A 26,952-nucleotide genomic window follows, 5' to 3' on the forward strand; every position below is an offset into this window, starting at 1 on the left:
GCTGACAGGCAGGTAGGCCATCCAGTTATTTTAGCCGAGCTGGCTAAAATGATTGGTCGTGCTTTTTACAGTGCTACGGCTTCCATAGCTGACATTTGTTTATGTATTTATTGTCAAAGCATTTAATATATTCATTGATATCGGGATGTTAAGAGCATTCCATGGAATATAACAAAAAGTGTTTCTGAAGTGAATTACCTATCCCACCTTTTAGAATAAAAATGTCGCGGCCAACATTCAACCATAAACAATACGGAGGCTAAATAAAGTTCTGATTGGTCAATTCAGAACATGTGACACGTTGTAAATCCAGTAGAACAGACCGTTGTCAAGGACTGTAATGACCGTTGCTAAGGAGGATCAAGAAAGAAAGGAAAAGAGGTTTAAAATAAAAAAACTAATCTTAGTAATGAAAATGTTTCCACACAAATCATAATGTTTTGCAAATTATTGAATTGACATTTACACCCTTTAATATTTTATTTGGGCTTTTAGATGAAGACCGCACACAGTTAATAAATACAACTATTCATCTGGCTAAAATACATATTTTTAAAAGTCAATCAAGGAGTAATCTTAATTTAAGGTGTTGCACTAGGTTAATCAAACTGTATAGCTGCTCCCGCTCCAGATACATATAATAGTGATGAAGCTGACAAAGATGAAGACGAGGTACAAGCCGAACAGCAGACGGTCGATGACTATCCCGATCATTTGCCATTCCTGAGAGGAGGTGCTCCCCTGGAAGTGTTTGTCCACCTGGAAGCGGACGGCCAAGAGATCTCTGCTCAGCTTCCTCAGTTCTTCCAGGGCCGGCTCCACAGGCTGTTTTTCTGGAGATGTTTCACCAGGGGCGCGCTGAAGATGAATCGCTGAGATGTTGTTGAAGCTGAAATCCTTTTCTTTTTCTGTCAAAAACAAAGAACAGCTTCTTTGAAATCGAACATATGTGACATAGACAAACTTGTGCGGAAAACGTCTATTTCCCAGTCTAATAGATTATCCAATGGGTATGAAGAATAGTTTATTTATGGCAGGTGTACTATAAAATGATCATCAGGACACTTAAAACATTCAATTGTTATCCTACTGCTTGAAATCTCTGCATAAGGTAAACCATGGCAGCAATACTTTGAATACAATCCAACCAAAGGGGCTTCTGGAGCGACATGTGTACACCAGTGGAAAGTTTGTAATTTTTGAGTAAAATATGAATATATCTGTATTTAATAAAATAATAATAATAAACCTTTAGCAGGAGAGAGGACGACAGTGACTCTGTTGCTCTTTTTCTTTGGAGGGAGACAGACAACGACAGCTAGATATCGCAGCACGATGACACTGAGCCAGTGAGGGACCGCACTGTACTGACTCGAGCTGAAATGCACATAAGTGATCAACACCGTCTCCAACAGGCTGGCCACCATTAGAGCGAGACTGAGGGAGAAGAAAACATCTGCAGTAAACAAAGAAAAAAATCAAACAAAATCAGGGAGGATTTACCACATTTCTCATTAGGTACTCTATGAGATACATACGTAGCACTGCTGGACTCAAAACATGCAGTAAAAGTTCCCCTCTATGGTGCCCTTCCCGTGTATAAAATGTGATCCAGTAAAAAATATATTTTAACGTGCCCTGGTGCTCCTTTCAAGTGCAGGAAATGTAAATGACCTCTAGGATTTCCTTAAAATTACCTTTTATTTTTCGTCGCCCCTGTTCCTCAGACAGCCTGGGGCCACCACTGCATGTCAACCCTCTTTAGTCATATCCTGGTTATAATCTCATAGGGGAAATACTGTTTACATTCAACTTGAATAACCTGTTAACTGCTTGTATATGTAATACTGGCGTGCCTACTGTAATAACCACACCATAACCAGTATTTAAACCCACTAAACAAAGTCATTGAAGCGTTTTTATACAAGGAGGAACGGAGAAGGGAGAAACCCATTGGCAGGTTGAGGTTTTTGTCAAGCTGGATCCTTTGTTTCATTTTTATCATTTATGTGGGGTGGGAGGGGGGGGGGGGGGGGGGGCGAGCTCCAACAAGCTCCAACAAGCCGTTTAGGACAGAGATTGAATACCTGGTGAATACACATACTACAATACAATACAATACAATACACATACATGCATATCATGCAAAAATTGCACAATTTAAATCTATTCTAGTAGACCTCAACAATGGAAATATGATCAGTAGAAATGGCCATGACATGGGACCTTTAAGTCCTGAGAAAGTCAAATAAGACGGTGTGTAAAACTACACTGCCCAGCCAAAAAAAAGTAACCACTTTGATTTAACTAGGCCAGTAGGTAAGGGCTTTCCACTGGATAATAACCGCAGTGATGTATATGTTTTAGCTGAATACACGTTTTTTAACCCTAACTGATGCAGTGATTGACAGCTGATAGGAATGATATGATTGTTAATATTATCATATTAATTCAGACAAACATCGATTCGATGAGACAGTTAATTAATGTACTTATTGCAGCAGTCTGCATATATTTGGTACCCCTGCTGGTCTAAGAGGGAAACAAACTCATTCAGTTTGTTCATTTAAAATTCATTATATTATGTCTGCCACCTTATATATTTATATTTAAGGATTTACTGTTGTGCCACAATAATTTCACCTAATGTTATTTAGTTAAAATATCAATATTGTGGATTTCCGAAGTTAACATTGATTGATATGACTGCGATTAAATCAGCATATACTTCTGCCAGGGTATGCCACCCCTCAAAATCTCCTGCCACCCTCTTGCCACCCCATGAATATGTTTCTAGATCCGCCCCTGCTGTGGGCTACAGCTTGAACCCTTTATTTCTTTAGCATATATTGGTTTGAAAATAGGCAAATTAAAAGTATGCCGAATTAGTTATTAATATGAATATTTTGCAATGCATCTATGGATATAGAAACAACTATCACTGCTTTATTTTGATACTTAAAAAGCTTAAAAACAGCGATTCTTTGGCGAGTTTCACAATTATGAGGAGGGACTTTTTTCTACGATTTCTATGTGGATGTTTGGACGTTTAATCGAGATGGACATCGGGGATAAAGATACACCGGGTAATTGTAATGCATGATGAACCCAAGATAATACAAGTATCGTGTGTGTTCAGATTTGACTAAGCTAAGCCTACCAACAAAATTCTACTATATCCACAAATGTTATAATAAATACTTTGTATAGAGTTGTAGAGTTGCCTTTTGCATATGGTCTGAATGTGTGTGTGTGTGTGTGTGTGTGTGTGTGTGTGTGTGTGTGTGTGTGTGTGTGTGTGTGTGTGTGTGTGTGTGTGTGTGTGTGTCTTTTGGTATTTTTTAGAAGATGTGGTTAATAAATTATTCAAATTTGTATGTTGTCACCAAGTGCTAGCTTGATTATCATCAAACAAGTAGCAGTAGCCAAGTTTTACAGAAAATGTCCTCCCTGTCACTATATTTCAAAGTAACAGTATTATTTGACCAGAATGTCATGAGCTGGACCAAAATATGCATCTAATACTTTAACAAGCCATCATTAATATTACATTAAATTGAGATGACACCCAATGCTAGGAATGACTCACTTAAAAACCTCTTTGGAATAAAATGAGTAAACATTTCACAGCAGGTGTGACTCACTGATGAGAGGCGTAGTCTCCCCAGTGGTTGGCAGCAGGTCGTTCATGATGAGCAGGAAGACGGTGTATCCCAGGATGAGGGTCATCTTGAAGGAGGATCTGTCCACACTGTGGGGGGGCAGCAGGAAGCTGAAGAGGTCCACTGTGATGAGGAAGCAGCTGGGGATCAGCAGGTTCACCACATAGAGGATTGGCCGACGTCTCAAAATGATCTTGGGAACGGACAAAGGTACAACACCTCAACTTTTTTGCTAGTCTTTTGAGATTGATATTACGTTTTTGCTGAGCTCATCAATTCACTTTGGGTTTCTTTTCACATGGTGTCAATTAAAAAAAAATGCAATATGTTTGGCATTTTTACCTGTATACATCCCCATTGATATACATTTGTATGTGTATTAGGCCTATATTTTTGTATTACCCGCCCCTTTCCTTTTTAAAACATTTCCACATTGTGAAATGCTGTGCATGGAAAAGTTTTGGCTCCCTCTATTGTGATCTACTAGTTGTGCTGGTTGCAATCATCTATTATTAATGCCCCACCTGGGCATCTTTTGTATCCTCTACATCAGTGTTTCTCAAACTTTTTCATACCAAGGACCACTTAACCAATAAAAAAACACTCGCGGACCACCTAACTCCACAAATATCCAAAAACACATAGTTTTTTACAAATCGCCTGAAAATTTTACAAACAAGTGGCAACATGTGTGATGAAGGTGCTTATCTGGGCTATATCATGCAATCGAAAGTGAAACTTAAGCTCGCTCCATTGCGGAGATATTCCCGCGAGAGTGCGAAAAACTTAAATAAATGTATTTATTTCAAATATGAAATGTTACCAATATACTCACGGACCACTAGGGGGCGCTGACGGACCACCAGTGGTCCGCGGACCACACTTTGAGAAGCACTGCTCTACATCCTCCTCATGCTCGGAACTCCATAAAGGAAACTTTAAGTATGTTGATTCATTTTAAACTCATAGTATACTATGTGTTGTAAATTCCCCTTGTTTTCTTTAGTCTGCGTTGTATCGTTTGTGTTTTTTGGTCGGGCACATTTGGGGACAGCTGGAGTGGGCAGCTGCGGGTCCTCGAGCGGTTTGTTTACCATGTGCGTGAGTGAAGAAAATGATGCAATCATTCTACATGCATTCATGATTCAATACTGCTATAGCTGTTTTAAGAAGCATTCAAGCTAATTAAAGTCCAAAGACTGTATTCCTTGTCTCCGTGTGAACTCTCTAAACAGAGTGCTGTTTCTGGATGAAGCGGCTCTGGCGCAAACATCGCACAACATAAGATTCCCCAATATTGGTCCTTCGAGCCGGATAGCTTCACCCACGACAGCGCCATGGATGTACAGGGAACAGCAACAGCTACGATTGGAGCTCATGGAGGAAGACAGCGACAGCTTCCAACACACCTGCAAGGCTATAAGGTCAGCTTACCACAGTCTCTCTTGCCTAATCCTACCCCCCTCCAATATGACAGTGCACGTCAGCTGCGGTCACTTAGCCTGCAAACCGGGTTAGCAGCTGAGAGTGACCAGCTACACACTGCAATTGGACGCCCTCCCTCTTACTCCTTGCCAGGAGCAGCAAATAAGGCACATTTGTGGGACATGGCACCTTATGCTAGCAGCATGCCTGACCTGCAGAATATGTGTGTGAGGCCTCGACTGCCATCTTCCTCAGAGCAGAGCTGCTACAGTCACCAATCGTCAGAATACAGCCTCAGTGAGAACGGATCTTGCCCCCTCTCGTCACATCCACCTCCAACCCACTCACACTGGTTGGACTCACAAGCAGATAACCGCACCTTACAGCAGCAGCCGTTATCCACCAATCATCAGGATAAGCTGCCAACGACAACATTGCTGTGCACGACTACAGCGACATTCCAGTCTCAAGCCCTCCCAGCCTTCATGCCGAGTTAGAATCAGGAGAGAAGTATATTGACTCAATCTCTACCACCAACGGTCACATCTGCACGGTTGTTGGGAACTGTTTCTAAGACAACAGCACCTCTGGCTAGAAGCACGGTCATGTCGTCACCTATCGTCCAAGGGATGCAGGCAGCCGGTCATGTTGGCCAACAACTGCTGACAACTACAGGGTACCAGCCTGCTCACCAGCCATACCAGCCTGTACCTCCTCCTGTGGCAACCATGTATGGAAGCATGCAGGCGGCAACACAAATCCCATATCAGTTTATGACGACGACATCCGCAGCAAACCAATATGTTCCGGCTGCACCTGTCCAACCACCATATCAACCACAGTACGCACCAGCGCTGTACCCGGCTCATCAGCTACCAGCTACACAATAGCCAGTGGCCCAACATCCAGTGGTTATGCCTCAGCAATCTTCCTACGTGCCACACAACTGGTCTGTAGCGCCTTCACCTTATACACAGTCTGATGTCCCCCAGCAGACAGCGTATCAGTCTCTGCCTGTCCTTCCGGCACAGTATGCGTACCAAGAGCCGCAGTACCAGCAGCCGCAGTACCAGCAGCCGCAGTACCAGCCGCCGCAGTACCAGCCGCCGCAGTACCAGCCGCCGCAGTACCAGCCGCCGCAGTACCAGCCGCCGCAGTACCAGCAGGGTCATCTAAAATTGGCGTACCAACTGCAGCCTGGCCCTTCGGCTCAGCCAGCGTATCAACTAGTGCCTTCCACCCCATGTCCATTAATGCAGCAGCCTGTACCAGCCCTGCCAGTCCAGTATTCCGTTCAACCACAGCAGTCACTGTACGGGTCAAGTGCTCCCCTGCCTCCTAGACAGCCAGTCCCATACTAAACTGCCTAAATTGGTGCGTGACAGCGAGAGAGAATTTACTGACCTAAAGATGGCGCTGGACCACTTACTCAGTGACCACACTGAACTGTCTGAGCATTACAAGTACCGTGTTCTCATGGAACAACTAGTTCTGGATGAGGCCCAGTTAATAGCCCAGTCCTGCAGGCATTACGCCCAGCCTTACACGGCCGCCATGCAGGCCTTACTGCGGCAATATGGACAGCCACACCAGCTCGTACAAAGCGAGATCGCAACTATACTGAACTCTCCTGAACTCTCCTGAACTCTCCTGAACTCTCCTGACCTCAAAGCTGGAGATACCAAAGCATTCCAGTGCTTCGTGCTAAGCGTTGACCTATTAGTAGGTATGCTGACGTCGCTGGAGGGACCCAACGGGATAGAAGTGATGTCGACTGGCCATGTCGATCAGCTCCTTAGCTAGCTCCCTAACCATTCAAGGGATGGCTTCGTGGAGCATCTACAGGTTCAAGGTCGCCTTAACACAAACAGCCTAAACCTGTATAACCTCCGCGACCTCTCCAACTGGCTAAGGGGGAAGGCCGAAGCTCAACGACTATCTGAAAGGATGGCACAGCGCCATCGGAGTGAAGGTATACATCCCCCTAAAAGAGACAATCAATTTCCTGCACCAAGGCCTCGCAACCATCAGGTCTCAGTTTACCATGGCTCTGACAAGTCTGAAGCTGAAAACCGTCATCCTTCAGAGACGACTTGGCCAGACGCTAAGCAGCAGAAATTCAAGAGGATGTGTCTCTTCTGTAAGAGTGATGAGCATTACCTGTCACAGTGTTCAAACATCATCCAGTGCTCTCAGGAGAAGGTTGAAAAATGGATAGTAGACGGCAAACGTTGTCGTAACTGCGGTCGCACCAACCACCGGCAAGAAGTTTGTAACTTAAAGAAAGCATGCAGTGAGTGCCAGGAAATACACCTCAGAGTTCTTCATTGTGTTACTAAGCCAAGTCCACGCGTCTACCTCATCACGCCAAAGAATCGTGCTGTGCTCTCCAACTCCAAGCAAGGAGGGATGTTAAGCTCAAAGAGCGCTTACAGGCTGAACCCTCAATACAAGCACGGAAGAGAGGAGACGTGAGTATGGAAGTAAAATGATTTATTTCCAATTCAAAACTCACACCATACTGCTGGGGAATTACTAATCCGGATCTGGGAATTACTAGGGGGGGGAGAGTGGAGGTCCGTAGTTGATGATCCGGAGGATGTCGGAGAGAGCAGGCTGGAGCCGGGGTTCGGAGATTTGCAGCGGAACACGGGGGAGATGAGCCTAGGAATCAGAGTTCAATAGAGTGAGCAGGCTGGAGCTGGTAGTGATAATAATCCGAGGTTCGCTGACGAGGTGGTGTTGGCTGGACGTGGCAGGCAGAGTAGTTGACGGATTCAGTGTATCTTTCACGACGAACTGGTGAATACTGGATGAGGAAGCCGGGTATTTAAGCAGGTGTGGGTGAGTAGATAATCAGGAAGATGAGTAGCAGCTGCGGAGGTGAATTGACGGGAACTGACAGTAGGTCAGCCACGCCCAGCCAGGAAGACAGACAGATACAAACAAACATGAAACAAAAAGAGAAGCAGAAGAAAGGAAAACTGCACATCCTTACAGTACCCCCCCTCAATGGGAGCCTCCTGGCGACCACCAGGATTTTCGGGATGAGCCCTGTGGAAATCCCTCACCATAACGGGGTCCATTATCCGAGATCGAGGAACCCAGCAACGCTCCTCCAGGTTGTAACCCTCCCAATCCACCAAGTACTGTAAGCCCCTACCCCGGCGTCTAACATCCAAGAGTCGATGCACGGTATAGGCAGCATGATCATCAATGACTCGGGGGGAGGAGGGGGAATAGCCGGAGGGCACAAGTCACTGGTGGGAACTGGCTTGATTTGTGAAACATGAAAAGTGGGATGGATCCTGATGATCCTGGGGAGCTTCAGGCGGACAGCAGAGGGGTTGATTATGCACTCAATGGGGAAGGGGCCAATAAACCGGGGAGACAGCTTCTTGGACTCGGTAAGGAGGGGGATATTCTTGGAGGACAACCAAACCGATTGTCCAGGGGTGTAAAGGGGAGCAACAAGTCTGCGACGGTTGGCTGATTGCTGGGTCTTGGCGGAAGTTCGGAGGAGGGCAGATCGAGTGTCTCTCCAGATCTTACGGCACCGACGAACATGATGCTGGACAGATGGAACAGCCAACTCAATCTCCTCTTCGGGAAACAAGGGTGGCTGGTACCCTAGAGAGGCTTCGAAAGGAGAGAGTCCTGTAGCTGATGACGTGAGGGAATTGTGAGAATATTCCACCCAAGGCAGATGAGAGCTCCAGATCTTCTGATTCCGGTTTACAACACAGCGGAGGGCAGATTCCAGGTCCTGATTGGCCCTTTCGGTTTGACCATTAGACTGGGGGTGGTACCCGGAAGTTAAACTGACCGACGCACCCAGTGAACGACAAAAGGTCCTCCAAACTTGGGAGGTGAACTGAGGTCCACGGTCGGAGACGATGTCAGCCGGGATTCCATGTAGGTGGACAACATGCTGGGTGAGAAGTTGGGAGGTTTCCAGGGCTGAGGGGAGCTTGGGTAGAGCAACAAAATGAGCACACTTAGAGAAGCGGTCAACAACAGTTAGGATTGTCGTATTACCATGAGAGGGGGGCAGACCGGTGACAAGGTCCAGAGCAATATGTGACCAGGGTCGACTAGGGATTGGAAGGGGTTGGAGCAAACCTGCAGGTTTCTGATGAGAGGCCTTACTCCTGGCACATATTGTACAGGCTGAGACGAATTCCCTTGTATCCTTGTCGACTGTTGGCCACCAGAAATGTATTTTGAGAAGGGAGAGTGTGCGGTTAGCACCGGGATGGTTGGAGAAACGGGAGCTGTGAACCCACTGCAGGACTTGGGAACGGACTGAGTTTGGGACAAACAGACGGTTAGGCGGACCACAACCAGGGTCTGGTTGTTCCAACAGTGCCTCCTGGATAGCGTTACTGATCTCCCAGGTGACGACTCCCACAACACATCTCTGGGGAAGAATAGAGTCCGAAGTAGAGACTGGACCCTCAGACGTGAATGATCTGGACAGGGCATCGGGCTTAGTATTCTTGGAACCTGGGCGATAGGTGAGAGAGAAGTTGAAGCGTCCAAAGAAGAGAGCCCACCTGGCTTGTTGACAATTTAGCCGTTTGGCTGACTGATTGTACTCAAGGTTCTTATGGTCAGTCCACACCAGGAATGGCTGCTCGCTGCCCTCGAGCCAGTGCTGCCACTCATCCAATGCCATCTTAAGTGCCAGCAGCTCCCTGTTGCCCACATCATAGTTTCTCTCAGCTGGGGAGAGACGGCGAGAGAAGAAAGCACAAGGATGAAGCTTGTTGCTTGGCCCGGAAGTCTGAGACAGAACAGCACCAACTCCGATGTCAGAGGCGTCAACTTCGACCACAAATTGTCTGCTTGAGTCAGGCTGGATGAGAATGGGAGCTGAAGTGAACAGGGACTTAAGTCTAAGAAAAGCATTGTTAGCTTCAGGGGTCCAGGAGAACTTAATCTTGATAGAGGTGAGACTGGAGAGTGGAGCAGCAACCTTGCTATAATCCTTGATGAACCGGCGATAGAAGTTGGCAAACCCCAGGAACCTTTGCAACTCCTTCCGAGAAGTGGGGACTGGCCACTCTGAGACTGCGAGAATCTTCCCTGGATCCGCCTCCAACCTGCCTTGCCGGATTATGTATCCAAGAAAACTGATCCGTTCCTGGTGAAACTCACACTTCTCTGCCTTGACGTAGAGCTTGTTCTCAAGCAGCCTCTGAAGAACCAGACTGACGTGTCTTTGGTGTTCCTCCAGGCTCTTGGAGAAGATCAGAATATCGTCGATGTACACAAAGACAAACTGGTTGAGATAATCACGCAATACATCATTTACCAGGGACTGAAAAACTGCTGGGGCATTGGAGAGTCCAAAGGGCATGACGAGATACTCAAAGTGGCCAAGGGGGGTGTTAAAGGCAGTCTTCCACTCATCACCTTGGCGGATACGAACCAAGTGATAGGCATTTCTGAGATCAAGCTTTGAGAAGATGGTGGCACCTTGAAGTGGCTCAAAAGCAGAGTTGATCAGGGGAAGTGGGTACTTATTCTTAACTGTGATGTTATTTAACCCACGGAAGTCAATACAGGGTCGAAGAGTTTTATCCTTTTTGTCCACAAAGAAAAACCCCGCACCCAGAGGGGAGGAAGAAGGACGAATTATTCCTGAAGCCAGGGAATCACTGATGTATTTCTCCATGGACTCTCTCTCAGGCTGGGACAGATTATAGAGCTTGCTGGTGGGTAACGGAGCCCCAGGAAGCAAAACAATGGGACAGTCATATGGACGGTGAGGAGGGAGAGAGAGAGCCCTATCCTTGCTGAAGACCTCACCCAGGTTGTGGTAAACGTTAGGAACGTCGGATAAATCTACATCTGGAGAGACACATGAAGCAGGTAACGGGTTAACAGGAACTGGAGGCACAGCTGACTGTAGACAGTTAAGGTGACACTTCTGATTCCATTCAATGATCCTTCCTCCAGCCCAATCAATATGAGGATTGTGGGTGCGAAGCCAAGGGTAACCAAGTACCAAAGGAGTAGTTGGAGAGGAAATAACCTTAAACTGGATTTGTTCTCTGTGATTTCCTGAAATAATCAGAGTAACGGGTTGTGACTGCTGAGTTACTCTAGAGATGCGTTGACCGTTTAAGGCATAAGCAGTCAAAGGATCCTGTAATAATTCCAACTTAAGTCCCAACTGGTTGGCCAGTTGGTCTACAAAACTATCTTCAGCGCCTGAGTCAATGAGGGCAGAGAGGGGCAAGGTCTGAGAGCTTGTACAGAGTCTGGCAGGAATGAGAAATCGGCGCAGGGTTGGGGCAACAATAGATGGGGAAAGTGAGCTCGTCAGGACTCCCAAACTTACTGACGAGCTTCTGCGTTTGGGCGAACAGGACAACCAGCAACGAGATGGCCAAACTTGCCACAATACAGGCACTCACCCAACCTCATACGTCGAAGGCGTTCCTCTGGAGATAGTACGGTACGTCCCAACTGCATCGGTTCCTCCCTAGCCAAAGGAGGCACGCGAGGTGAAGAGGTGAATCCAGAGGGTGTGGAAACAGAAGGAGCAAATCTGGGGGAGTAGCTTGGTTTACTTGGAAAAGCAAAAGGAGAATGTTGCGCTTTCTCCGCACGGCGCTCCCGCAACTGGCTGTTGAGGCGAGACACCAGGGTAATTAAGGCTTGGAGGTCTGCAGGCACGTCTCGTGCAGCCAACTCATCCTTTAGTTGATCCTTCAACCCCTTAACAAAAACTGCCCTTAGAGCCGCCTCGTCCCAACGGGCCTCTGCCGCCAGTGTGCGGAACTCAATAGAGTAATCCGCCACACTTCGATTCCCTTGTTGTAGTGTTAGCAGGCGATTCTCAGCAGAGCCGGAGTAGTCAGGGTGATCAAAAACAATGGACAACTGTTCAGAAAAAACTCCAAAGGAAAGGGTGTCATAATCCACAGATGAACTCAGTGCTTCAGCCCAGTCTAATGCTCTGCCACGAAGCAAATTCAAAACATAATTAATAGGGGTGTAACGGTATCCGTATTCGTCCCGTACCGTCACGGTTCGGACGTCACGGTTCGGCACATGCAGTCACACGGCGAATACGCCTTTTTTTACGAGTGGGAAAAAAGTCTGTCACTCAGGGCAGTATTACACTATATATAATCCAGGGGGCGGTATTGCGCCTAAAAGCCAGCCACCCGTAAATAACAAATGAAGAACAAGAACAAAACACAACAAAACGAACACAATACATGAAGAAGAAAAGTTAGTAGCTACGGCGAGTTCACACAACACACAGGAGCTAGAACCCACCTGCTTCTTTTAAATCAGCTGTGTGGAAACATTTTGGGTTCCCTGTGGACTACAATAACGATGGGGTGCAAGTTGTGGATCGGACAAGGACGGTGTGTCGGCGTTGTTCGACAGCGGTGCGGTATGCTAGTGGTAACACGTCAAACATGCTCAATCACATCCGAGTCAGTCTCAGTCCCCAGCGAGAGGGTTTCCTCGACGGCAGGTGACATAGTTACCGCCAACAGATCTGCCCTCACTACTGACAACGTAGACAAACATCTTTTTGAAGAAAAACTTGAAAATAGAGTAAAGCTTGAGTACCTTTATTTAGGCATAATGGCCTCACACACTCACAAGTTAATTACACATGTTAGACATTGCTCCTAAAGGTACAGATTTTATTTTGTTTTATATTTATCATTGTATTTATTTTATATTTTGACATCAGGAGATGTTACACAGTTCTGTATTGCCTTTTATTGATTGTGATTGAAACACTTTCTTATTATTTATTTTAATATTTTCAAGACATTCTTTTTAGTTGTACAGCTTATTTAACCTTTTTGTTTGACATCAGCCATTATAGATAATATGGCCATCTGAGTGTGCGTGTTACTGTTTGTGGTTCGTTTTTAATTGTGTAATACAGTTAATGATTCCAAATGTTAGAGTTCCTTATTTTCATACCAAAACTTGCACTACTGTTAAAAATAAATAACAGCAAAACAAATTATGCATTTGGGACCTTTTTTTACTTTTCCTTGTTGTACCAAAACCGTACCGAACCATGACCCCCAAACCGAGGTACGAACCGAACCGTGACTTCTGTGAACCGTTACACCCCTAATAATTAATCTTGGTTACATCTGAAGGAAAGGACAAGAAACGCTGACGAAATACCTTATTGCATTGAAAAATGAATCCCTTGCATTTCTCCACCTCTCCATGAAAAGGATCTGGGTCGGTGATGTGGAAATCCCGGCATGGAGTGGATACAGGAGGAGGATTTGAGGTGACAGGGATTATAGCAGAAGATGTCAGGGTTGAGATCTGGGCAGTCAGGTTTGTGATGCTTTCAGTCATGGAAAGATTGCTTTCCACCAAAACTTGGATTAACCGTTCATGTTGGCCAAGAACATTTCCCTGATGAGACAGAGCCTGCTGAACAGTGGAGGGATCCGATCCAGTGCTTGAGGGGTTCATATTGACCAGTTCGTACTGTTAAGCTCAAAGAGCGCTTACAGGCTGAACCCTCAATACAAGCACGGAAAAGAGGAGACGTGAGTATGGAAGTAAGATGATTTATTTCCAATTCAAAACTCACACCATACTGCTGGGGAATTACTAATCCGGATCTGGGAATTACTAGGGGGGGGAGAGTGGAGGTCCGTAGTTGATGATCCGGAGGATGTCGGAGAGAGCAGGCTGGAGCCGGGGTTCGGAGATTTGCAGCGGAACACGGGTGAGATGAGCCGGGGAATCAGAGTTCAATAGAGTGAGCAGGCTGGAGCTGGTAGTGATAATAATCCGAGGTTCGCTGACGAGGTGGTGTTGGCTGGACGTGGCAGGCAGAGTAGTTGACGGATTCAGTGTATCTTTCACGACGAACTGGTGAATTCTGGATGAGGAAGCCGGGTATTTAAGCAGGTGTGGGTGAGTAGATAATCAGGAAGATGAGTAGCAGCTGCGGAGGTGAATTGACGGGAACTGACAGTAGGTCAGCCACGCCCAGCCAGGAAGACAGACAGATATAAACAAACATGAAACAAAAAGAGAAGCAGAAGAAGGGAAAACTGCACATCCTTACAAGGGAAGGTCTACCTGGTGGTGCCAGTCATCATCAGCCATGGGCACAAGTCCCTTGACACCTACGCGATCCTGGACGATGGGGCTGAACGAACGATGATACTGCCAGCTGCAGTTCAACACCTGGGACTCAAAGGGGAAGCTGAGTCTCTCTTTCTGCAGACCATCCGCCAAGATGTGGCCAGCCTCACTGGTGAGTCTGTTGACTTCCATGTGGCCTCTCTGACACAGCCTCTTAAGCAGCATCTCATTACGAGTGCCTTTACAGCGGGTCAGATAGCCTTATCAGAGCAGTCCTACCCTGTGACCACACTCCAGAAGCGTTATCGCCACCTGAAGGGGCTTCCACTGAAGAACTTTAGTAAAGTTCAGCCGTTACTGCTAATTGGCTCGGATTGCACCTACTTGATCACAGCAACGGAGCCAGTCAGGGTCGGCCCCAAAGGTGGACCCACAGCCATAAATACAGCACTCGGCTGGGCACTTCAGGGTCCAGATGGGCTAACATCTCAGATGACTTCATGCTACTTCACATCTGTCAAGCCAGCAGCAGATGACCTCTACCAACATGTTGAACGTCTCTGGCAGCTTGATGTACTCCCGTTCAAGAGTGAAAGGCTAGTAGTACGGTCCCGATTGGACCAGGAAGCCGTGAGTATCCTGGAAACCCGCACTGAGAGGGTGAAGGTGGGCGACACACTAAGGTATGCTACACCTCTTCCCCGCGTCAAGGACGCTCCACCCTTAATGGCCACTCCTGAAGCAATTATGCCAATGCTTCGCAGCACCGAGCGCAAACTCATTAAAGATCCAGCTAAGGCCAAAGTTCACAAAGCAGAGATACAAAAGCTCATCGATGGAGGGTGTGTGACTAAGCTTTCTACAGAAGAAGTGGATGAGTCCCACGAATCCTGGCAACACTAGGGCCACCAGGGTGGGTGGAGGGGGTCCGGAGGACGGGTCTTGGGCTGACAGCCCAGGGGCACGGCAGAGGACCAGGAAGGGGTCTCTGGCGGACGGCCCGGGGGCAAGGCAGAAGCCGAGAAGGGGGACTCGGGCGGACGGCCCGGGGGCAAGGTAGAAGCCGAGAAAGGGGACTCGGGCGGACGGCCCGGGGGCAAGGCATAGTCCAAGGTGGGGGACTCGGGCGGACGGCCCGGGGGCAAGGCATAGTCCAAGGTGGGGGACTCGGGCGGACGGCCCGGGGGCAAGGCATAGTCCAAGGTGGGGGACTCGGGCGGACGGCCCGGGGGCAAGGCAGAGTCCAAGGTGGGGCGAAGGCCAATCAGCTCCGGAGGACGAACAGGAACCGGAGCCGGTGGGACAGGCTTCGGCAGGATCCCCCACGGAAGAGGACCAGGAGTTGGCAGGACCTCCGACGAGACCGGTGCTGGCGGGACCTCCAACTGAACAGGACAAGGGGTTGGCAGGACCCCCGGCAGAAGACTTGACAGCGGGACCCCCAACGGCACAGGACCTAGGGCTGGCAGGACCCCCGGCAGAAGAGTCGTCGGCGAGACCCCCAACTGGACAGGACACAGGGTTGGCAGGACCCCCGGCAGGAGAGTAGTCGACGGGACCCCCAACGGGACAGGACATGGAGCTGACAGGAACCCCAGCGGAACCTCCAACAGCACAGGACATAGGGTTGGCAGGACCCCCGGCAGGAGAGTAGACAGCGGGACCTACAACGAGACAGGACAAAGGGTTGGCAGGACCCCCGACAGGAGAGCAGTCGGCGGGGCCTCCAACGGCACAGGACAAAGGGTTGGCAGGACCCCCGGCAGGAGAGTAGTCGGCGGGACCTCCAACGAGACAGGACAAGGAGCTGGCAGGACCCCCGGCAGGAGAGTAGACGGCGGGACCTCCAATGGGACAGGACAAAGGGCCGGCAGGACCCCCAGCAGGAGAGTAGTCGGCGGGGCCTCCAACGGCACAGGACACAGGATTGGCAGGACCCCCGGCAGGAGAGCAGACGGCGGGACCTCCAACGAGACAGGACATGGGGTTGGCAGGACCCCCGGCAGAAGAGTATTCTGCGGGACCTCCAACGGCACAGTAGGGACTTGAGATGGGACTAGAGAAGGGACTAGGAAAGTGACCTGAGGAGGAACTAGGGAAGGGACTAGAGAAGGGACTACAGGAGAGACTAGAGGAGGGACCAGAGGAGGAACTAGAGAAGGAAACTCGAGAGGAGACTCGAGAGGGGAACTAGAGGTGGGACTAAAGGAGGGACTAAAGGAGGGAACTGGAGAGGGGACTGGAGAGGGGACTCCAGAGGGGACTAGAGGAGAGACTAGTGGAGGGACTAGAGGAGGAACTAGAGAAGGGAACTCGAGAGGGGACTCGAGAGGGGAACTAGAGAGGGGACTCGAGGAGGGACTAAAGGAGGGACTAGAGGAGGGACTAGAGGAGGGACTAGAGGAGGGAACTCGAGAGGGAACTCGAGGGGGAACTGGAGATGGGACTGTGGCAGCTGGGGCCACATCTGGGTCTGGAACCAAGGCTGCTGGGACCGGGACTGGGGCCGGAATTGAAGCCAGAATCCTGGCTGAAAGGTCCGGTTCTGGAGCCGGAAATATGGCTGTAAAGTCTGTTTCTGGAGCAGGGACCATGGCTGCTGGGACCGGCACTGGAGCCGGAACCATGGCTGCTGGGCAGGGAACCGGAACACGGATCCATGGCTGTGTGGGGTGGTACTGGAGCACGGTACCATGGCTATGTGGGATGGTACTGGGGCACGGAACCATGGCTGCTGGGGCCAGAACTGGGTCTGTTACCATGGCTGCTGGGGGCTGAACTGGTTCTGGAACCCTGGCCCTTTGGGCTCGTGCTGCCAACCTGGCCTTGCGACCCCTTGCTTTAGGAGCCGTTTGGAGGCTCCGTGGACCTCCAAAGGCCATACGAGTACCAGCGAATGGCTCCTGGACAGTAGCAAACACTGGGTGAGAAGCAGGGGCTGACGCCAGACAGACCACACCAATGCGTGTGGTGTCAAAACAGGAGTTGGGAGACCTGGGTCTGTCAGGATCGGGAAAACAAATTGTGAGGTTATCCAAAAGCCTGGCAGGTAAGAATTTCACCAAACTTTGATTCCTCAGTGTAAGGTGGACTGCATCTGCCAGAGCAGCATCTCGCTGCTGAACCCTGACCGCTCCTATCCATTGATCAGAGCAGGTAGCCAAAGAAAAAGTTAAATCTAATAACTCCTGCTCAAAAGGATCTGCTGGGCCCATATTTATGGTCGGTTCGTAATGTTACGATGTGTGAAGCAGGTAGGACCCAAATGCAGATTAAAGTAAAAATAATTCCTTTATTCCAAGGCTATATATACACAGACAGAACAGAACACTCACCGAGGACAAGCCAAATCACAAGACGAACCGACACTGAACACTGGGAGACAGGGGAATTTAAACACAGGGTAACTAGACACAGGTGGGAACAATCAGGGGCGGGGCTGACACTGATGAGCACAGGAGAAACACAAGGAGTGACAGGTGAAAACAATCAGGAAATTAGACACACCAGGGAAACTAACGACAGACCTGAAAACACAGGGAAAAGAGACCAGACAATATACCAGGAGGAAAATACCCATAACCAGACATACAAAACTACAAACGTGACAAAACATGAGAATCCTGACAGATTGTCTAGTCTTCGACTGTTCCTTTACTTACCGTGGTCTCTCACTTAATGAGCAACTCCTTCCTGGTCCAACACTTGGACCATCCCTTCTCGGCGTACTCCTGCGGTTCCGGCAGTATGCTGTCGCCATCAGTGGGGACATACGAGCAATGTTCCATCAGGTTTGTCTCCTGCCTGAGGACCGGCCACTGCTGAGGTTTGTCTGGAGAACCTGCAAAGGGAGGAGAAACCTGACGTGTACCAACGGCAGGTTTTGCCATTCGGCACAACAAGCAGCCCCTGCTGCGCAACGTTTGCGCTGAAAAAGCATGTCAAAGACCATGTCAAAGACCATGCAAAGGGAAATGAGGACGTACTGCAGTCAGTGGAGCAGTCGTTCTACGTGGACAATTGTCTTCAGAGCCTTTCAACACCTGAGTCTGCCAAGCTCCTTGTGGACAAGATGCGTCAATGTCTAGCCTTCGGGGGTTTTGAGATACGGCAGTGGGCAAGCAATATCACTGCTGTCGTCTCCCATCTACCACCCACTGCCAGGTCAGAGAGTACAGAGCTATGGCTAGCAGAGAAGAGCGCTGACACTCAAGAGACAGCTCTGGGCTTGATGTGGCACTATCCGACTGATCGACTTGGTTACCGGTCAAGGCCAATGGAGAGCGCGACTCCCACTATGTGCCACATATATAAGGTGCTTGCCCGGCAATATGACTCTCTCGGAGCCATTATTCCTTACACTACGAGGGCCAAAGTGCTTGTTCAGAAGTTGTGGGTGAATAAGAGGAGCTGGGACGACCCAAACCTTCCTCTTGATATTGTTTAGGCTTAGTCCAGCTGGGAGAGGGAACTCCCCAGGCTGGCGGACATCACCCAGCCACGAACCTACACACCACTGGAGGCTGCAACTGAAGCCACCGACTACACTCTGCACGTCTTCTGTGACGCCTCCGAACAGGCATATGGTTCTGTAGCTTACCTCGCAATAAAGGTTGGTGACAAAGTCCATGTGTCATTTGTCATGGCAAGGGTAGCCCCGAAGCGCCAGCAGTCGATGCCAAGGTTGGAACTCTGTGCAGCGTTGACAGGAGCTCAGCTATCCTCTCTCCTCCATCGAGAGCTCACCTTAAACATCACCCAGACCTATCTTTGGACTGATTCCACCACAGTCCTGACTTGGCTGACGTCAGAGTCATGTAGGTTCAAAGTCTTCGTGGGCACCAGGGTATCTGAGATCCAGGAATTGACAGCCGAGCACACCTGGTGGTATGTTGACACAGCCAATAATCCAGCCGATGACCTCACCCGTGGCAAGACAGTAGCTGAGCTGGCGGCACCAAATCGGTGGATTCAAGGTCCAATATTCCTACGTGGCCTGTCTGACCAATGGCCATCGCTTCCTGCCCCCACAGAGCCGAATATACTGACGAGCACAAACGAGCTACCTTCTGCGGCCTAACACGAACCAGTTCAGTACCTCCAACACCAGATTTCACACAGTTTGACACATTGACAGACTTGGTCGAGGCCACCAAGCAGTTACTTCACGGGGCGGCAACTGACCTTTCCTTGCCTCAGTCTGACCTGCGTGACGCTGAAAGCCTCCTGTTGCAGCTCAGCCAAGCAGAATGCTTCCAAGAGGAGATTGAGTGTCTTAAGGCTGGAAAACCAGTAAAACCTGGCAGTAAGCTGAGTATGCTTTTCCCGGAGATTGATCCTGCAATGGGTCTGATCCGCGTCGGTGGAAGATTTCGCCACCTGGAGACTTCCTGTGATATGGAAATTCACCCCATTGTTCTCGATCCCAGTCATGTAGTCACAAAACTCCTCATTAAGGACATGGACGAACGCTTGCTCCATCCAGGGCCCGACAGGGTCTTTGATGAGACTAGGCGCCAGTACAGTCAACTTGAAAGGATATGGCGTTCCACTAAACTTGAAGAATCTCGTTTAATTTGGCATATTACTCTCAATGAATATAAGAAAGCACTGCGTAAAGCGAGAGCAGCCTACTACTCTTCATTAATAGATGAGAATAAGAATAATGCAAGATTTCTTTTCAGCACTGTAGCCAGGCTGACAGAGAGCCACAGCTCGATTGAGCCTTCTATTCCCATAGCACTCAGTAGTAATGATTTTATGTACTTTTTTAACGATAAAATTGTTACTCTTAGAATCAAAATTAATGACCTCTTGCCTTTGACCAGTATAGTCTTATCAACAGCTCCCGGTAACGTAAGTTCTAATATTACACTATATAGTAAACTAGAATGCTTTTCAGCCATAAACCTTGAACAATTACATTCAATGATTCTCTCTTCTAAACCATCAACGTGCATGTTAGACCCAATTCCAAATAAGCTGTTGAAGGAAGTTTTTCCATTAATTAGCACTTCTTTATTAAATATTATGAATATGTCTTTATTATAAGGCTATGTTCCACAATCATTCAAAGTAGCAGTGATAAAACCGCTTCTTAAAAAGCACAACCTCGATCCAGAGGTTTTAGCCAACTATAGACCTATTTCTAATCTTCCGTTCCTCTCAAAAGTTCTGGAGAAAGCGGTCGCAAAACAGTGTGATTACTTAAAAAACAATGATTTATTTGAAGATTTTCAGTCTGGCTTTAGAACACATCATAGCACAGAGACAGCTCTGGTTAAAGTCACAAATGACATTCTAATAGCCTCAGACAAGGGACTTGTCTCTATTCTTGTTTTGCTCGATCTCAGTGCTGCATTTGATACTATCGACCATGATATCCTATTGCAAAGACTAGAGCACTTAGTTGGCATACAGGGAACTGCTTTAGGCTGGTTTAGGTCCTATCTATCTGAACGCTCTCAGTTTGTACGTGTTAACGATGAATCTTCCACGCAAACCAAAGTTAGCCATGGAGTGCCACAGGGCTCAGTGCTCGGACCTATTTTGTTCACATTATATATGCTTCCGTTAGGCAATATTATAAGGAATCATTCTGTAAACTTTCATTGTTATGCGGATGATACTCAACTATATTTATCAATCAAGCCTGATGAAATTAATCATCTAAATACAATTCAAGACTGCCTTAAGGACTTAAAAACGTGGATGACCTTAAACTTTTTGATGTTAAACACGACCAAAACTGAAGTTATTGTACTTGGCCCGAAGAATCTACGAAACAAATTATCTAAAGATATACTAACTATGGATGGCATTAATTTGGCCTCCAGTGAGACTGTAAGGAATCTTGGTGTTATATTTGATCAGGATTTATCCTTTAACGCCCACATAAAATCAATTTCAAGGACCGCCTACTTCCATCTACGTAACATTGCAAAAATCAGGCATATCTTGCCTCAAAACGATGCAGAGAAACTAGTTCATGCATTTGTTACTTCTAGGTTGGATTATTGTAACTCTTTATTATCAGGGAGTACCAAGAAGTCAGTCAAGTCGCTTCAGCTGATTCAAAATGCTTCAGCTCGTGTACTAACCAGAGTTAGGAAAAGGGACCACATTACTCCTGTTCTGGCTGCCTTACACTGGCTCCCTATAGAACAGAGGATAGAATTTAAAATTCTTCTTCTCGCCTACAAAGCCCTTAATGGGCAGGCGCCATCTTACCTTAAAGAACTCATTATACCCTACTGTCCTACTAGGGCATTGCGTTCCAAGAATGCAGGGTTGTTGGTTGTTCCTAGAATCTCTAAAAGTACAATGGGAGCCAGAGCCTTTTCTTATCAAGCTCCACATTTGTGGAATCAGCTTCCAGTTTGTGTTCGGGCGGCAGACACCCTATCCGTTTTTAAGAGTGCGCTTAAGACCTTCCTTTTTGATAAAGCTTATAGTTAGGGCTGATTAGATTCAGCCCCTAGTTTTGCTGATATAGGCTTAGTTTGTCGGGGGACATCTTACTTCTTCCTTCTCTCTGTCTATACCTGTGTACTCTCATGTTCCGATAAACCCAGCTTCCCCAAATGTCTTTCTTTTTGGTGTCTATATATGCTGGGATCCAGAGTCATGGATGATCCTGCGGTCCTGTGTCCTGGATCGCCAGCATTGGATGGATATCCTCGTGGATTCATCTTCCTATTATACACACATGCATTTCCAAACATTTGGACTACCTATGTTGCAAATGTATTATCTTTTCAATTTACACACGGCATCTATTGCACGTCTGTCCGTCCTGGGAGAGGGATCCCTCCTCTGTTGCTCTCCCTGAGGTTTCTCCCATTTTTCCCTTTAAACTGGGTTTTCTTCGGAAGTTTTTCCTTGTACGATGTGAGGGTCTAAGGACAGAGGGTGTCGTATTGTCATACTGATATTCTGTACACACTGTGAAGACCACTGAGACAAATGTAACATTTGTGATATTGGGCTATATAAATAAACATTGATTGATTGATTGATACTGGGTCCTGCGTGGAAGACAGGCCGTCAAGCATCATCAGAGGACTTGCACTCGATGCAGGAAGTGGAAAGGGAAGCCAGTGATACCGATTATGGCCGACTTGCCTTCTGCCTGTCTGCGGCTCCTCAAGCCTCCATTCTTCTCTACTGGGGTCGACTGTTTTGGGCCGTATACCGTCAAGGTAGGGCGGCGCAGTGAAAAACGGTGGGGAGTCATCTTTAAATGTCTCACCACTCGCTGTGTCCACCTAGATCTGCTTAATAGCATCGATGCAGATGCTTTCCTCTTGGCCTTGAGGCGATTCATCGCTCGGCGTGGCACCCCCTTTGAGATTCTCTCAGATCAGGGGACAAACTTCCGGGGAGCAGCTAGGGAGCTTGAGGAGGCGTTTGCTGGAATGATGCCCCAACTGCAAGAGGAACTTGCCAAGAAACAGATCAAGTTTCGCTTTAACCCTCCAGCATCTCCCCACTTTAGTGGTGCGTGGGAGCGCGAGATACAATCAGTCAAGAAGGCTCTACAAGTGGTGATCGGCACTCAGTCTCTCCAGGGAGAAGTCCTCCTTACCTTGTTAGTTGAGGTGGAAGGTATCTTAAATGCCAAACCCTTAGGCTATGTGTCATCAGACCTCACAGATCCAGATCCTGTGACGCCAAGCATGTTGCTGATGGGGCGGCGGGATGCCTCCCTTCAACAAATATCATACGCTACAGACACCCTCAGCAAGAGGCGGTGGCATCATTGTCAAATGATGGTTGACCACTTCTGGGTGCAGTTAATCGGAAGCTACTTGCCATCCCTTCAAGTCCGCCAGAAGTGGCGGCAGCACACTGATGGTCTTCTTCAAGGTACTGTCGTGATGATAGATGATCCTCAGCTTCCACGTGCCCACTGGCCAGTGGGGAAGGTCGTCAAGCTGAAGGCCAGTGCTGATGGATGCATCCGGTCGGCTGAGGTTCAAGTCGGGGACAGGATGTACCTGCGACCCGTGGCACGCCTTGTGCAGTTACCCGCTTTATCGGACGACGATGCTGATCCAGGGACTTCCGCTACACCTTAGGGAATTTATTCTGTTTTACATAATAGCTATGCTACTCTGGGGGTGGCTGTTGTAAATTCCCCTTGTTTTCCTTAGTCTGTGTTGTATCGTTTGTGTTTTTTGGTCGGGCACATTTGGGGACAGCTGGAGTGGGCAGCTGCGGGTCCTCGAGCGGTTTGTTTACCATGTGCGTGAGTGAAGAAAATGATGCAATCATTCTACATGCATTCATGATTCAATACTGCTATAGCTGTTTTAAGAAGCATTCAAGCTAATTAAAGTCCAAAGACTGTATTCCTTGTCTCTGTGTGAACTCTCTAAACGGAGTGCTGTTTCTGGATGAAGCGGCTCCGGCGCAAACATCGCACAACATAAGATTCCCCAATACTATGACTTGTCTATATTGTATCAAATAAGCATGTAGTATGGGATTATGTGCAGCTATATCTAATCAAAAATGAGTGACCATGAAAAATGTAAGTAGTTAAAAGTGCTTACATAGTATTTGATCTCTGAGTAGCTTCCCTCATTTAACACCAGTTGGGCGTCAGGATTTACATGGACCCCTATGAGCGCCCACTCCCCGTTGGTTTTCGAAACCTTTAGGGACTCTTCCAGGATCTCTTCAGATGAAGAGCCTTGAACCATCCTGATGTCTGTATCTTGAATAACATTAAAGGGAAAGTTTTAGTTTTTAGTAGTTTTTATCTCTCCACACATTGAGATATTTGGACCCTTTAAAAGGACTTTACACAGTTTAAATTGTATAATTTGTGATTGTGTCAACAACAAATCTGATATTTTGTGTAACCTTGTGTCACACACATTTCTTTATCAAAACGTTAAGGTAAAAATAAGTTAACCTACAGTAAACAACCACAGTGACTACTTATACATTTTGTATTTTATGCTTTAGTGATGTTTGAAAAAAGTAATGCAGTTTAAAAAAAATGTTTTTGAACAACTGTGTTTAATGTTTAAGCAGGCTTACTAAAGTGTAGATAGGATCCAAAGGTCAGTGAGCAGTTTTGGATATCAAAGGGGAAACTGTAGATATTCAATATGCAGGAGCTGATCACTGCGATCGGTTTATCATCAAATACATGACCTGTGTTGTTGATGTAGACATAGGGAGTTTTGTGAGATTTGTCCTCAGTCATGCTGTAAAAGAATATAAAAAAACATTTTATATATTAGGAAATAAACATAATACATTTTATGAGGAGAGAGGAATACAAGGAAAAGACGGTTAATATCCCTCTCCCACAGCCCACTCTTGTCATTGCTTATTTACATTTGTATTTAATGTTGTCCTCTGAGAACTTTAACAAATGTTTTTGGGAAACTGTCTTCTTAGCTTACAACTCTGTAATGTGGATGTCTGGGATCCAAAGCTTCTCTCGTGGGACAGAGACTCTTGAGGTTCCACATTCCTTGTCATCCCAGCTCAGTCCCTCTATATTCCACTCCTGCATAAAACAGATCAACGTCCAATTGAGGTACAGCTTGAAAAATGACTTTTTTATATTTATGTGTCACTACTCACTACCTAAATTCACTACAACAACGTTTGGTCCAAAACACCATTATATCATTATTTAAGTAAAATAAAAATAAATCAAGACTTTTGACATATCAAATCAACTTTAACTGAAGTTTATTCCAGTTATGTAATTTTAAACTATTAGGCATAAAGTGTATTACAGTAACTTGATAAGCCATTCACATATTATTTTTGAGTGTTTAGAGAAATCCAACACCAGACTTTTACCCCTCAGTGGTATTCAAAAAGATACACCTCCAAATCTGCGGTAATGCAATCATAATAATTAAAAATAATTGCAACAATAGCATACAAAATCAATGTAGTGGATTTAAATAGTCCAATACTTAGTTGATGCTTGTTTCAGTTTTCTAAGAACTTACCAGAACTTGCCATATGAGTGTTGTCAGTGTTTGGGATTTTTCCTCCTGCAGGTGAGAAAAGGTTATAAGTCAATTAGCCGTTGATGATTTATAAGAAAACGTTGAAAATTGAAAACGTTTTTCAGCAAAGGCATGAAAAGACTTACCACTCCTATTATTCCCACCACAGTGATACTAATGGTTATGTTAAGTGGACTTGAAAAGCTATTAACAGGTCGCAGTAGTTTTTTAGGGAATAGATCCTTCTCAAGTTCACCAAACAAGGATTCAGGTGTAGGTCTGGTGCAGTTCAATGCTGCTGCAAAACCTGAGTTTAAACAGAAAGCATAATTTGTGATAAAGCTCAAATACAGGCACAGTCCCAGTTTTTTGTAATGGTTTGGACATCAAAGCATAGCAGATATTTCTTTGTTTGCTGTATACGGTAAAGGTATACTAAGTGGATTGTGTTCAGGCTATTTTATTATTGGAAAAACAAAAGGGCTGTTTTTGCGATATTAATGTCCAAATCCCAAAGTGGGAGCACTGATGGGTGCTGCGTCCTGAAACAGGGCTTCAATATAAACGTCCGACATAAAGACTCCTCACCCCTTCTTAAAATGGAGTATAACAAAATAATTAACATGTGACATGATTAATCTGATATTTATTTTGAAATTCACAACATTTATATTATTTAGAAGACAATACATTTATTGAATTTAACTTTAGTTTCTAATTAAGTATTTACTGACAACAAACATAAGAGTACATTTTTAAATGAATCCTTATCATGTTATGTATTTAAAAAAAGTTCCCAATGTACCATGAGGACCAGATGTAACTGAAGTGCACCTTTTAAATTTAACAGATTGTTTTCTTTGCCAATTTTGTTAGTCAATGTGTCTTACCGTGAAGCAGCATGAAACAGATAAAGATGAGCTCAACAGAATTAATTTCTGTCATCTTCCGTCAAGGTTACGCCGTTATCTTGAGAAATGCCTCACATTACAAGACAAAAGTCATCAGTGTGCTCCTTCAAATGAGGACTTTTTGGTGGATCAATATGATTTTAGAAGTAATTCCATTAAGTGTGTCTCCTCCTCCAGAGGCAAATATTGACTGTAGAATTTGATGTATCAGCACGAGCTACTGGAGGCTAAGCCCTATAGTGTACTCCTAGTTGTTTCAGGGAGCCTTGTCTGATGCTTTTGCATAATGAATGTTTGGATTGTACAACAGGTTTTTAAATCATCTTCTTGTGAACTTTAATTAGATGTCAATATGTTTTCCTTTCAACTGAAACCAAGGCAAAAAAAACAGCACTGTATACACAACTATGCTTTTATTAGTTATTGAATGGTTTTGTATGTAACCATAGACATCATTTGCTCAAGACTCAGAGAAAGCTGAGGGTCATGGGAATGCAATTAGGCTTGCAGACTGACATTGCCATCTCCAGAACCATGATGCTAGCAGGACTCAACACACCCAAATTACATTGAATCCTCATTAATTAAATGGTGCTAAAGCATTAAGAAATAACTTGTCTTATAGTGCTATTATTTTCAAGTTTGGGTCCATACGTTTTAGAGGAAAGCCCTATGCTCAGACTGAATGACCAAATAATTACTACTCCATTTCATTTATTCCTGGTAGGTGATAGATTTGGTTTGTGACAACCAAATATAAGCAACTGAAGTCATTTTTAATAACAATAACGCTTTGTTAGGCAGTGTACAGTTACCATGGTTTAAACCCATACATTCACATAAAACTAGATTCAAAAATTGAGA

General features: G+C 46.4%; 1 protein-coding gene across 1 annotated transcript; it reads right to left on the bottom strand.

Moving 5' to 3' along the window:
• Positions 1 to 603: 603 nt before the first annotated feature.
• Positions 604 to 26,122, bottom strand: LOC117445757 (5-hydroxytryptamine receptor 3A-like). Its single transcript, XM_034081604.1, has 9 exons — positions 26,068 to 26,122; positions 25,324 to 25,484; positions 25,178 to 25,222; positions 24,614 to 24,720; positions 24,243 to 24,412; positions 23,750 to 23,913; positions 3,645 to 3,855; positions 1,250 to 1,456; positions 604 to 902 (listed from the first exon to the last, which is right to left on the bottom strand). The coding sequence occupies exons 1-9, from the start codon at positions 26,120 to 26,122 to the stop codon at positions 604 to 606; spliced, it is 1,419 nt and encodes a 472-aa protein (XP_033937495.1).
• Between the last annotated feature and the right edge of the window lie 830 nt (positions 26,123 to 26,952).

This window comes from Pseudochaenichthys georgianus, chromosome 4 (assembly GCF_902827115.2).
Source record: "Pseudochaenichthys georgianus chromosome 4, fPseGeo1.2, whole genome shotgun sequence".
Classification (NCBI taxonomy): domain Eukaryota; kingdom Metazoa; phylum Chordata; class Actinopteri; order Perciformes; family Channichthyidae; genus Pseudochaenichthys; species Pseudochaenichthys georgianus.